The sequence below is a fragment of the Martes martes genome, assembly GCF_963455335.1.
Source record: "Martes martes genome assembly, chromosome: 4".
NCBI lineage: Eukaryota > Metazoa > Chordata > Mammalia > Carnivora > Mustelidae > Martes > Martes martes.
In genome coordinates this window covers 136,158,325-136,173,010 of record NC_137891.1, presented here as the reverse complement: position 1 = coordinate 136,173,010, position 14,686 = coordinate 136,158,325, and the positions used below count along the sequence as shown (strand labels likewise).

At 46.4% G+C, this 14,686-nt stretch overlaps 1 protein-coding gene across 1 annotated transcript in view; it reads right to left on the bottom strand.

Annotated features, from left to right (window-relative positions):
* Positions 1 to 10,293: 10,293 nt before the first annotated feature.
* The window catches only part of WLS (Wnt ligand secretion mediator), a 101,344-nt gene continuing 96,951 nt past the window's right edge, over positions 10,294 to 14,686 (bottom strand). Inside the window, exon 12 of the mRNA XM_080802137.1 lies at positions 10,294 to 11,252. Within this exon, the coding sequence (XP_080658263.1) occupies positions 11,143 to 11,252 (110 nt within the window). The 3' untranslated portion in view covers positions 10,294 to 11,142. The remainder of the gene's footprint in view (positions 11,253 to 14,686) is intronic.

Sequence of the window (14,686 nt, the reverse complement as noted above, 5' to 3'; positions counted from 1 at the left end):
CTCTTCTCACAAGAAAAAACAGCCATGTCTTCATAGGTGGAGGCCTCACACATAAGTTGGCTGAGTCAGATTTACAAGGTTAAGGAAAAGGTGCTTTGGGTTTTCAAAATCTTTGATGATTTGCAGCCATCATAGACCTTAAGGACTCAAATCTACCACAGCTCAGCAGAGCAGATGTTTCAGAAAATATGAGGAAAAGGGCATTTTCGCTGAATGTCCCTTGCCATGCAATCATTGCATGGATGTTTGCTGACTGCCTCTGTGATCTAGGCGCAGTTCTAGATTCTAGACTTGCCGATGGTAATGAAACAGAATTCCCTGCCCTCACAAGCATGCACTCTAGCTCAATGTCCAGCCCCCTTTTCACGGGATCCAAGCCCTGCAGGAAACATTTGCGCTGGGACAGGTGTGTCCCAGGAGCCCTTGGGGAAGGGAACACAGCAGATGTACCTTTCAGAAGTACTCCTCAGATGTCACTGTTCAAAGTGTGGTCTGTGGGGGCGCCTGAGTGGCTCAGTCGGTTAAACGTCTGCCTTCTGCTCAGGTCATGATTCCAGGGTCCTGGGATGGAGCCCCGCATCAGGCTCCCTGCTCAGGTGATAGCCTTCTTCTCCCTCACCTTCTGCCACTCTCTCTGCTTGTACTCTCACTCACTCTCTCTTTCTGTGTCAAATAAGTAAAATCTTAAAACAATAGCAACAACAACAAAGTGCAGTCTGCGGACCAGCAGCATCAGACCGTCTGGGAGCATGATACGTGAGCAGAATCTCAGGCTCCTCCCAGGCCTTCTGAAGCAGAAACTGCCTTTCAGTACGGCATCTTAATGAGCTCTCCAGGTGAATCATGTGCAGGGGAAGGTTTGGAAATCAAACTATAGAACCCCAAGCCCCTCAAACCATCCCACAAACAGAAGAGAGCCGAACGGCCAAGCAAGTTTGAGAAGGAGCGTACCTTGCCCCTCCCTTGCAGACTCAGCAAGCTGGCATGTGAAAGACGAGGATGTCCTCAGAAAAGACACTTGCTTAAAACACCAAAGCTCCTCAGACTTATTTGGTAGCCCGATGATGACTCAAAAATGGTAAACATTTGATGGAACTAGTATCCTGTGAAACGCACCTTGGGGAAAACCATACAGCCCCCTGGCATGCACGGATTCACCTTGCTTGGTTTAAATAGTTCCAGATGGAATGAGCCAACAGGATGATAACTGGCAGCATGCCGAGGCACAAATCTGAATCATGCCCACTGCCCGGTTGGGGCTCTGGGCAAAGGTCTCAGTTCTGGGAGGCAGGCTGGGCGGGCAGAGGACCCAGAGATTATTCCTTCATATGGCTGAGTTGGTCCCTGCCCATGACTGAGTCTGGCAATGCTCATGGGGGAAATAAAGACACCGAATCTCCATGAATACTGGCCACCGTGGGAGAGAGAAGCCTTCACTCTGATTTAAATTGCTGGTTCACTTATTATGAGAAAATATACACAGGAAACACTATATTCTAGAAGGAACATGCCATTTGGAGAAACTCAGGAGCCAATATAGCATTTCTTGTTTGTCATTGAGGAAATTTGGGGAGGTCCAGAGCCATTCGTAGTCCATAAGTGTCAAGAATCCATGATTATGATCATGGGGACGATGATAGCTAACACTTACTGGTGGTTCCTTACATGCCAAGCACTGTCGTACTCATGTTTTCTGGACTCAATGCTGGGAGACGAGCAGCATATGCATTTTACACACAAGGGAACTGAGCAACAGGGCAACAGTCCCCATTTCAATTCCTTTATGTGAATTGTGACTTCTAAGATCTAAGTGCCAAGTGACTGGTGGAGAGACCCAAGCAGCCAGATGATGAAGTGATGCCTGGGTCCCCCCATCCTTTCCTCTGGCTCCTCAAGAGCTGAGAGCCTTACCCAGAGCCCCAGCCCAAGGCAGGTGTGATTCAAATTTGTGCCTCAGCAGAATTGCCAGTTACCACACTACGCGCATTCCTTCTGGAATAGTGTAAACCAAGAAAGTTGAATCACCTTTGAGGAGAAGTCTCTCCTGTTCCTTTTAGAGGAGCCATTTCAGATGGGAGGCAGCACTGAGCTGGGCAGGGGCAGACAGGTGTCGCCCCAGTTGTGGGCCTGAGGTTGGGAGAGAATCTGCATTTCCGTCATGCTCCCGGGCGATGCTGATGTTGCTGCTGTGTCCTGAAGGAGGGCATGGTGCTAGGCTGAAGGTATAGGGAACCTTGGCCTTGCACGGCCTGGGCTCTAGGCTCAACACAGACCCCCAGCTGCTGTGTATCTTCTGGCAAGCCTCTTCACCTGGGCCACAGTCCCTTCTCTTTAATGCGTGGAAAAATGATATTGCCCACCCTCCCCTCCCCCACATAAGGCTGCTGAGAGCCTTTCCTCTAGTGTGGGGGACACTGCTTGCCACCTCATGTTTGAACACTGCTTCTCAAGAAGTCCTTTCCAGGCCCCCCTGGGCTCGTGGCTGCTCCACACTGGTGATCTGCATCCCGTGAGAACTGGCCTAACCACCCACCCCCCCGGCCTCAGGGACACACAGATCTGTCACCTCCAAATCACAGCAACAGAACCCTCGAAGTCAGACAAAACCCAGGTATACATTTTCTCTGCCTCTTGGGAAGACACATAGAGGTCCCTGGGTCCTAGAGGTGAGTCACTCAGTTTATCATGCTTCCCTCATTTGGGGACATAGCATAGAGTGGTGGTAATGGAGTCATCCAGGCAGAGCCTTGTGTTGGCTGTGTAACCCTAGGCAAGTGACTTAACCCCTCTGAGCTCAGTGTACTCATCTCTAAGTGCCGTGAGTGTCACTACCTATGCCATTTCTTAAAGAAACACATTAGTGTTTCTTTAAGAGTCTCTCTCATTGTTGCTATAACCACAGTTATTTGGACATTGGTTACAAGAGAGGATTCTGGGTATATACCGTAACAGTAAACTCTTAAAAATTGCCTTTTAAAAATATGTTCTTCTCTCCTTATAAAATTAATATTTTGTCTGAGATTAAGAACACTTGATTTTTTTTTTGAAATTAACAAATAGACATCAAGGGTTTCTAAAAATTGTAGACTCCTGTGGCTTCTTTGACCTTCCCATCTGAGGGCCAGTGTCTGTGAGGGAGGAGGATGGGGGAAACAGCTGGTAGGGCCCTGTTGTGAGTAGGCACTTGCCAGGCATTAATCTTCCCACAACTACATGGGGTGAGGAACTAGCTCAAGCCGTAGGGTGGCAGAAATTGATGAGTGGCTGAGCCTGAGCCAAATGAGCAGAGCTGGTGTTTACCATTTAATAATGCCCTATCTGTATAATATTGGGGGCAGGAAGGAGAGCATATCTACTAGAACATGACAGTAAATGGAATGTACGGAGTGGTTTAGAACAGGCTCTGGAGCCAGACTGATTTAAACAAGGCTCAGTTACTTCCCAGCTGTGTGACCTCAGGTGGTTCAGTCAACCTCTCTGTGCAGCAATTTCCTCATCTGTAAAATGGGAAATAATCATACCTAACTCATAGGACTGATTTCAGGGTTGGGATGCCTGGGTGGCTCAGTGGGTTAAGCGTCTGCCTTCAGAGCCAGTCTTGATCCCAGGATCGTGGGATCAAGTCCTACATTGGGGTCCTTGTTCAGCTGGGAGCCTGCTTTTCCCTCTGCCTGCCCCTCCCCCTGATTGTGCTCTCTCTCTCTGATAAATAAAATCTTTGAAAAATAATTTAAGGGTTAAAATGAGTTGATAAATATCAGACTGATAAATATCAAATATTAATACTGCCTGTCCCCTACATAGCAAGGACTCTATAAATGTTAGATATTATCGTCATTGTTATCAAATCAATACTATGAAGTAGGAATCCTTGTCTATTTTGGTCACTAGTCTGTTTTAGAACAGTGTCTGGTACTTAATAGGTGTTCCATAAATAAATCTTGGGTAAGTGAGTATTGTTGCAAGCAGATAAACCTGTTTTTTGTAATGCAGACATTATTTATTTTGGCCAGCAGAGGGCGGCAAATAGCTATGTCCGATGCTAATTCTGGGCAATGGTGGTTTACATGTTAATTTCCAAGGCTAATAGGGCTGTCCTTCTGGGCGGCTGGTGGGTTAAAAAGTTGCCATTGCACCTATATGAGTAGCCCCTACCCACTCACCTCTGTGTCAGTTGCAATGATTGGCAGAAATTCCAACTCACAACAAATTTTGTTTCAATTTTTTTCTCACGGCCCCAACTTATTTTCAATTTCCTCCCCATTCCCTCCCTCTCTTCCTTTTCTTCTTTGTCCTTGTTCTGTTTCTCACACACACCCTGCTCTGCATCAAGCTAGTACACAGTACACACTCCCAAGTCTTATCCGTGCAGCTGCCGCCTGTCTTCCAAACGCCTAGGGTGCATATCCTTATGCAGCATTCTTCCCATACTTCCCAACATTTAGTATTAGGTGTAATAAACACTTGATCAAACTAGATCAAGCTAGGTCCAGAAAGGTACTGTAACTTGGCCAGGGACACACAGCGCTTAGTTGTGGAGTGAGAGTACTGGCCAGGGCCTTCTAATCTGTCCACCCCATTAGGTCTCCACTTGCTTGATGAAAGAGGAAAATTTTTAAATTAGAAAAAACACAGGTAACCCTCTCCATTATCTTGCACTGCTAGCGCAGCATTTCCATTGGGTCAGCGTGCGAGGAACGTCGGCCAGGCGTCTGGTGGGGAGATTTCCTGTGGTGGCTGCTCCTGGCTGTAGCTCAGTCTCTCAGTGTCCCTGAACTGGAGACAGTCTGCTTAACTGGGAGTGAAGGCCCCCTTCCCCGGGCTCACCCTGCTGGAAAAGGGTTGCTGGGTACAGGAGCCACCTGACAGAGCTCAGAAGAGCGAGGAGAGGTGTGGGACTGCAGAGTCAATAACTAATTGAGACCTATTTATACTAGCGCCCCCTCCCCCCAACGCCAGACAGCAATGCCCAGCGGATCTGGATCAGGTGCTCCTTATTACTATAGGACATCATTAGCACACAGCCATCTTTATGATTCTTAGAATCAGGGCTGGTGAGAGATTACCTAGTTAAGGGACTGCGGGGGGCGGGGAGGCGTGTCGGAGGGTGGTTTGGGTACCCTGAGTGTCCCAGAGCAAAGTTACATGCAGAGCCAGGACCAGAATTCACTAAAAAGCACTAATTATCCTGGAGGACCTACACACTTCCCAAATTCCAAGGTCTAACTTTGTCCCAAGAATTTGCTCAGCGGTCGCTGTCATCCTCCATTTGGCCAGAAGAGGGCAGACACTTGCCATCAATAGAAGTGGAGAGCTGGAAGCTCTTTTTGAGGCTAGAATAACATCTCCCTAATAAGGTCATTCTGCTCTAATGAGAGTTGCAGCTCAAAACGCAATTTCTGATGCTTCTCCTACAAATACGCTACTCAAAAGACAGGGAAGTTCAGGGACTGAAAATGTCTTCTTTGTTTCAACTTTATCACTTTACCTCTCCCAGACTCATTCTTTATTATGTGAAGGAGGATCTCCACTATGTGACTATCAAGAGGTGAGTTTAGGTGGAAAATAGGTAAATTATAAAGTTCCTTATTACAAAACACACACAAAGAAAGAGAGGTCCACAGCAATGGGATGTGTGTGTGTGTGTGTGTGTGTGTGTGTGTGTGTGTGTGTGTGAGAAAGCTGAACAAAGGAGAGATGTCCAAGCTGTGGGAGGGTTTTCTGGTCTTGGATGAATACATCCTCTGGCAATTGAAACCAACCCATTTTGCACTTGGAAAAGCCTTTGGTACTTGCATTTATATTTCAAACTGTGCTTATTTTAAAACTGTGCTTTACCTTTTAATCTGTGTGAGAAAAGTGAAATATCACTGGGATACTTGCAAAGCCCTATAATTGCAATTCAGCAATACATTGAAAAGTATTGCTGAAGGTAAACAAATGGTGATGCTCATTTTTAAAACTCTGTTTGAGTGGTTACATGGTCACAAGAAGCAAAAAAGTAAGGTGTGGGTATTTTTTAAAACCTGGTGCCATTTTCTTAGGATGTCGAGCCCCAGGAGAAGTATTCTTTTCACACTAATCTGTGCTCTCTGGAGCAACACTGCAGTCTGAGTAACCCATTTTGGAACGGTGAGGAACCAGAATGCAGTTAACAGCAAGCAGTCACAAGGGAAGGGTCTGGAAACCATGTCTGCAGGAGGGGTTTTGGAACTGAGACACAAACCTGGAGGGGAGCAGCCCTGAGTGGGAGAGGACCTGGGAGAGAATTCAGTAAGAACAAGAAGGTCAAAGCCACAAAGGAAGGGCTGGTCTCAATACTGAACAGTGTCTGAATAACCGAAGCCAAGAACATTGCTCCCAACAGGACATTGGATGGTTCAAAGGGTGCCTAGAAGACCCTTCTGATGTCCAGAGAAAAGGCATCACTGAACATAGTCTTGGAAACCAATATCTCTACCCAGCCAAAGCAGTCACATGTCAAAACGCGATGGGTGAGAGCAAGCTTGCAGAAGTCAGGATGGTTCTGGTAGCACCACGGGATGAATGGAGCTGGAAAGACCGGGACAAAGGTCTAGTCCCATGAATGTCAGACTGTACCGGCGACTTCAGCCAAGTCAGGGCCACTAACATATCCCGAAAGGCGCAAGGTTGGCTTGAATGAAAAAAAAAGGGGGGGCGGTCCCAAAGACTGTATGTTTCCATTGCAGTCAGACTGAGATTAGGATTAGCCAACGTGTGTTCACTGGCTCACAACCCTCCCTGATTGAATTCCCACACTCTGCTAGGCACTCTGGAGGGAGCTGTGTGTATTTTCTTTGGAGGCTCAGGGAAGCCTCAGGCTTCACTGTGGTTGAAACATTCTGTTTCTTCTGTGTCCTCCTTTAGCCTCCATGATTAGCCAACAACGGCAAAGGGCGAACGTGTCTGGGATGACGGAGCCGCAGGAAGTGTGTGCCCGCAGCAACTGTGAGATCCCGTGGGAACGGCCATCTAGTGAGATTCCCCAGTGTGACCGGCCAGCCTCTCACAGCCGGATCATTTTGAAGGAGCTGATAAAGCATAGTTTCTAGAACTGTCCAGGTGAGAATGAGATCCAAGACCAATCTCCACTCTGAATTTCTTCCAACCTTCTCTGAAGTACCTGCCAGGATGTGACTTCAGGGCTCCGCCAGCTCTGAGAGACGCACTGAAGGACTCAGGCATGAGGGCTGTTGCCACAATCTACCTCAGCTCCAAGGAAGGGTAAAATGACCTGGAGATCACGCGGGGAACCACTTACATGGTTACCATGGACAATTCCTTCCCAGAAGGGGAAGCTGTAGGAACACCTCGTGAATACCCAATGCGACTGAACCACATAAAACTGATACTGTTCTCTTTGAAACGGAAAGTGTATTTCATTTGCTTGTTGAATATGTTGATTTTTATTTTTAAAAAGCAGATAATTGGGAAGCTTTCTACTTTTCTATCATATTCTTCAAAGCTACCTAAACAATATAGGACAGCTTGTAAAACTGGTGATATACATGTCCAGTAATTTTTTCTCTCTAGATGAATGGTACTTAATAAAGGCTTCTTTTCACCTCTTGGAGAGTCTCTTGAACCTTCCATGGATCAAAAATGGTTGGGTTCAATGTGCACTCTTGAAACTGAGAACTCTAGCACTCATTTCATGTTTGTGGAGATGACAGGACACCCCGAGGGACCGGCGGCAACCTCTCTCCTTTGGACTTCGTTTCTCATCTAACATCCATCTGCTATTTCTCTCCCGTCTCTGGATGAAAGTATCCTTTCACCTTTTCAAAACTAACCCATTAACTTGTGTTCTTGATCCCTAATCTCTGAATTTCCTTGGGGCTTATGTTACTTCACCATCATCTTCACCTCAGGGCTGGCTCTCACTCCTCAGGTTTACAAACTCAGTCCTGTTCTCCCCTCAGACGACAAAATACAAGCCCTCCCTTTACTCTGGTTCCTACCTCTTCCCTTCCCAACACGACCACCCATTAATTCTGTTCCACGTCTAACTTCTATCCTGCCACTTGAGAAGGCCATAGACTTCCAAACCACCAAATCTAACAGGTATTATTCCTTAAATGCTGTCAAATCTCTCAGGCTTTCTAACTCCTTCCCCTGTGAATCTGGCTCTTTCTTTGGCTTTTTTCACAACTTGCATTTTTTCTGGATAATCTAACCTCATTTTCTCTCTCATGAGGCTGTGCCCAGTTCACCACTCTTGCCAGCTACCTTCCCCGATGTTTTGATGCTCTGCCCCAGCTGTACTTCTTATTCTGGATGATAAGGACTGTCAAACTTCCTACCCCCAGTGGTCTGTGTATTTACCTCTCACCTCTAATTGTTACCTTGTCGATTCTTCCAGAAGATGGCTTTGAAAATTCAGCCCAGCAAATCCAAGTTCATCGTCTTGCTCATTGTGGCATATCTTTCCTGATGTTTACCCAGCTCAAAATGGATTCTTTAGAAACTGACCCCAATCCACGGGGTGAGCCACTAGCAGCTGTTTGACTCAATTTCCTGAACACAGTTGATTGGCAAAGGCACAGGTAGCTGCTTGAGGCTGAGTTGCTCACATACTCCCTCCTAGTTTTGAAGTGAGACGGAGACTTGGACTAGGTATAAATAGGTACCTCGAGGGGAAAGGTCCATGAATTCCTCGTGCTGGGGTCACTTAGAGTTGGCCCAGTTGCTAATCTTTCTGGTTGATTCCACTCTTCCATGAATCCTTGAGCTACTCTAGGAAAGTTCTAGTAAAGTTCTTTGGGCTAAGGTTGCTAGGCTTGACTCCTACTACTTACAGACCTTTAAGTAACAGACCCACTGACACATCTCTAGGAACCACGAATTCTGTCCCAGGCCTTACCATTCCCTCACCCAGCAAGGGCTTGCTTGCGATTGGACGCTGCGCTGGATTTTCATGAGGCTCACATTCAGAACACTCAAACCATGTCAGTTTTATCTCCAAATAACTCCCTTCCTCTCCATGTCCTCTACTGTCTCCTAGTTCTGGCCTTGGAAATCTCTTTGCTGAGCCCATCCAGCCTGTCCCTGATCCAGTGATCATTCCGATCATATTGCTTCTCTGCCTAACACCTTAGGTTCTGCCCTACAGCTCTTACCACAGCATTCAACACCCTTTTCATTGTGGCTCAAGAGATACGGGGCTCACCTGCTGTTTCCACTCCTCCCATGTGCCAGCCAGGCCTGAGGACCGGCCTCATCCAAACCTTCTCTGCTCTTTACTTCCTCTATGATTTTTGGACTGTGTTTCCCTTTGCCCCTCGGCCTTGGTAAAATCTTATTTCTTGAAGGCCAACTTCAAGCCTTTCCTATCTCCTTAGGAGAAACTCTCCCTCCATCCTTTGGGACAGGAGATCACTAGTCACATTTTACATTCGTCCTACCATCCCGATGGCGAGGCACAGGCTACATGGATTTCCTGGCACCACAGTGGTTGATCAGAAAGTAGATGTTGAATGTGTCTGATTGCATACATCACGTGTTTACCAGGATAGGAAAAGGCCCGGGAGAAGCGCCAAAGCCAAAGTGTGTGTGTCTTTCCATCATGGCTGAGTATGACTTTAGCCAAAATCAGGGACCAGAAAGGATGGAGACTGCAGAGTGGGTAAATTCCATGGCACGCGCCCCAGACCTGCAGGCACGTGTGTGTGAAAAACACTCACAAAATGGTTTCTTGACTCCAGGAAAAACATGTTTATATGGCTTAGAGCGTAAGAACATTTCCATATACTCTAACTCATTTAATTGGCAGGGCAACCCCGTGAAGCAGTGAAAGGTTATGAATGTCAGTCTGTAGGTGAGGGAACAGCTAGGTCAGGAGGTTTCAACAAGGTCATCTTGTTAATGATGACAGGAAACTGTGCCTTGGAATGCCCGATCTGGTATCCTCTCTCTCTGCTGTGCCACGTGGCCTCTCAGATAACAGAGTTAAAATGCAATGAAACAGGCTACTTGGGAAGTGGGAATAAGGGGGTGGGGGTGCAGATGTCTGGCTGTACATCCTCTAACTTTTCTTCCCCACCCTTGGGGCCACACGTGTGAGCGCTTGTTGCCAGCCTAGCACAGAAAATATTACCCTATCTCTAGAAATTGATACCACCCCCCAAACACTCTGATTTGGTGGCAAAATATTTTAACTTTTCATAAAGCTGCTTCCCCAGCCGGTTCTCCCCTACCCCCACCCCCAGACTTGGCAGGGAAAAGATCCTGTGGGCACGAGCGGTGGTGGAGGCGGCGGACGACGTGTGCGTATCCGTAAGGGCATATACATACAGGTTTATTTAAATGATCAGATCTACACTTTTGGAGGCTGTTGGAAGCATCTTATCAAAAGAAAACACATTTTAAGCAAGAGGTTAAAAAAGCTTTTCAGACCCAAAGGCCATTTAATACAATAAATCCTACTCGGGTAGTTTAGCAAACATTTTTTAAAACCCACATCCAACAGACGGGTTAGTACTGGATATACAGATTTGGTTTCAAAGCTGAAATGCCCCTGGCGTAATAGACCTTCTCATGAAATTCAGTTATTTTATATTAGGCCATAAAAAATAGGGACACACATCTATTGACAACTTAAATATTAACTCAATAGGCTAGTTGGTGATATAAATAGAAAAAAAAAACCAACAAACAACAAGTGGTCACAGACTAGGTTTGAGAAGACTATGACAGCAGCCTATCCTGGCCTGCAAAGATGTTAAAATCTATCTTAGAATCTAAAACAGGAAAGAGAGTCAAATATTCCACTCCATATAGACCCCATCTGGCCCAAACCATCCCCCAAGGAGAACACCCCCAACACATGAGGTTTACTAACCACCTGCTACAGATGTTACTATGTCACTAATTAACAATGATCACAGAAAATGTGTCATATCAGAGGCTTTGTTATCATACACAACGCATTAGTGGCCGCGGGAATTGTCCTCCGAGAGCTACAGTCGGAAGGCGAACTGACGCACGTCTCTGCCGCTGGTCCGGGAAACCACAGCCAGAAGCCTGGAGCTTTCCTCTGCGCCTGAGCTCTCTGGGGCACACTCCCCGCTCTAGCTAGAGGGGCCCAGATGCGGGATCCTCCCAGCCGGGTGCTGTAGCCTCTTACTCCTGGGCCTCCTTTCGGGTCAGCTTGTAGATCTCGGTCGGTCCGTCCACATGAGTGATGGTGGTGGTGAGCTGTAGTTCCTCCCCACTGTGGACACCCAGATCACCTGAAACAGGTTTTTGGTGTGAGATGTGTGCGAGGAGGAAGAAGCTGGCCTTCGCCGCCGTAACGGCTGCCCCAACACCAGCCCTCTTCCACATCCCGAGCCTCCAGAGACCACCAGGACACAAACACCTGGGCCAACGTGCACCCCCTTCACTCAGGCTCTGCGGTACTTTTGGAGCATTCCTGTCTCTCAGGGAGGAGATATTAATGATAGATGAGTCAGCATACTGCTTCAAATCATGTGTAGTCATTATTAACATTTAATGAGAGCTTACTTCGTACCAGACGCCATTCTCCAGGTTTTATATGTAATCGTAGTTAATCCTCCCAAGAGCCACCCCAGGTGGGCGCTGGGATCCCAGCAGCTTTAGAGATGAGGAAACAGGGAGGGAAGTAAGGACACTGCCCCAGGTGGAGAGGCAGACACACGACAGAGCCGGGAACTCGGCCAGGGAAGGAAAGTCTGACTCCATGGCCTGTGCTGCGGGCTAAACCAGCACAACATGCCTCCCCAGGGATGGGGAGCGAGGCACGGACACACTTGCTGTGAGTAATTTACAAAGCAGCTACACCACGCGAGGGCAAACAAGACCTGCCTATATTTACTAACACACTGGGTTTAGAAACGTTTAGGGGTTTTCTCCTCCTGGAAAAAAAAGTCCTAGAAATGTGTTCAAAATCTTCTGCTGGCCCTGGAATTCTGTACATGACACCTGTAGTCTTGGACTCTTCATCAGTGACAGACATATTCCTCTGCTAAAACGGAATAATGCAGTCTTTTCTCCATTAGCAAGAAGAAATATGTTTCTGTAAATTAAAGCCCCCTACCTGCCATGAGGCAAACTAAATGAACATGTAACTGGCAAAGGGAAAATGGGAAACATCAGGACCTAACTGTTCTCAGACTGTGTCTGGGTGGGACGCGCAGAGACTTGCAGATTTGCAGAAAGAGGTGCTGGAGAATGAAAGGTCAGGGTTACGTCTGTGATTTGTATATGTTCTATGTCTATTTTTATTATATGTTATATTTTATTTTATTACGATGTATGCTTTTTATATATTTATATCTTTATGTTTCTACTGTGGACACATATTTTCTGGGACTAAAATTTGTCCTAGTTCAAAGCACAGAATTAAATAAATAAGTGCACTTTCAACTGGGGTTGAAACTTAGAAGAAAGCTTCAGCCCTATGCTTACAACTAATGTCTTATCACTAGTCTAAGAACTGCTGGGCATCAACGCATCTGCAGGCCTCAGAACGCAGGAGTCACTCCACACCCTGGTCCCGCAGGCTGTGAGGCTGATGCTCCTCACATGTGCCACGTGGTATTAGTTTTTCACCATAGACCCGTTTCTCAGCAGCTGTGCGGCAGCATCAGTCTTAGTAAATGCTGGTCTGTGGCTTTCTACCTGAGAGACTCCCTACTTTCAGCAGCTGGGTCATGAGCGGTTGCAGAGGACTGCTAATGGTGTTTAGGGCTATTTGCCCAAGGGTCTGATCCACAGAACTGGGGGCAGAGCAAGTAATAAAGGGGCTCTCAGGCCAGCCTCCAGCACATCCAGCTTTATCCTCCCTTGGGCCAGCACACAGACCAATGGGGTCCAGAGCCTGCAGAGGCCTTCCGCAGAGCCCCCTGAGGCCACACTGAACCATTACTTGTACAACAAGCAAGTTTTCCCAGGTCACCAGCTTGCATTCTCACTGCAGCAACTTCTAGCCCACTCCTCAGTCTAGCACAATGCCTAGGCCTCAAATTTCTGGGTCAAAGCTAGTTCTGGATTTGCATATCTGGGTGAGCCATCAAAACTTCAAAGCCACAGTCAGGAAGTGGGTGTCTGAGTGAGTCATTAAAATTCCAAAGACAGTCCTGACCACCCCAATAAAGCCATTAGCACCTCCAAGAGTTTACCTAAAGAATCTCTTTCACTGAGGACTATTTAAAAATAGACACTAGAATGTAATTCTACTCAGGTTTTGAACCCAAGATGCTAATTCTTTAAGCTTAAAATGCGATTCTCATTAGCATGTCCTGAAACATGTGTATGATCCTACACACCACTTGAGCCAAATTACTTTAATAAGCACGCAGAGAGCTCTTTCTCATGTGCTGACACTGTTCTAAACACTCTACAAATACTAACATATTTAATCCTCATATTAGTGCTTTGACAGAATCGCTACTGTCATCATTTCCATTCTATTGATGAGAAAACTGAGGCACAGAGAGGTTAAGTAACTTGCCCAAGGGCCAAGCTGGAAAACTGTGATGTAGGATTCAAACCAGACCAATAGGCTCAGGAACCCAGGCCATCAAACCTTTAGGCTACGCTAACTCTTTGTAAACAAACCAGTTCCTACCAGCCAGCAAGACTGCCAGCAAAAGATGAGTCCACATACAATGTGTCATGGTCACAAACATATACATGCATAATCTGGATGAGATGTGCAGCATGTTAACTCTGCTTCTGTATTTGATGAAAGAGAATTTAAAGCACACAATATCGGTGCCTGGGTAGTAAAGAGAGCTGTTACTTATGAGTATCTACCCTATGTACTAGGAGCAGGTCAGCATGCCTTGTATTTCTTTATAAGATAGGAAGACACTGAGGCTCAAATAGGCAATTAATTTCTCTGTGAACCAGGTTGCTCCCAGCAGAGCTAGGATGAGGACCCAGACCAATGGGACCCTGGCTGGACAAATCTATGATTCATTCACATGTGGTTTTATTGTACCTTGAAGGCCAGCTCCCTCTACCCCCATCCCCCTTAGGGAGTGAATGTGGGAATATAGCAGTAACATGGCAGGAGTGGGAATCCCTCCATTTCTTTCCAAATTCCATCAACCCCTACTTCTGCCAAGGTCTTGCTCCATCTGTTATTCTCCCTCACTCTTGGCTCCTGCTACTCAGTATACAAACATGCTCAAAGTCTTTTCTAAGACAAAAAAAAAAAAAAAAAAACACACACAAAAAACCAAAAGCCAAAAATTCACAAAACCCTTTCCAAAAATGCATTATGTTTCTTGTTTAGGGAAGAGGAGAAGAATAAATGGGGAAAAAATTAAGAAAGGTAAAGACAAGAATTCTTCAGTTTGCAGTAAGTCTCTTTCCCTGCTTATGGTGTCAGCTGCTCTCAGCTAATTAACAAGGAGATGAGGGCTTGTTTCTGTCTAACTGTTGTGAAATGGGACTAATCTCTGGCATTGGATTTACTCACCAAGGACTATCAGTGGATCCATATTCATGATATGGCATCCACAGGTATGTAGCTGCTTGCTGCTTGATTCTAACTGGCTGGAACACGTCCCGGAGACACGGAAAGCTTTATAAACTACGCTATAATGAGACAGCAATTACCACAGCTCCCTAAGACTGGCCACATTTTAATGATGATCCCTTGTGTATCTGTGGCTACTGTAGTAAAGGAAAGAAA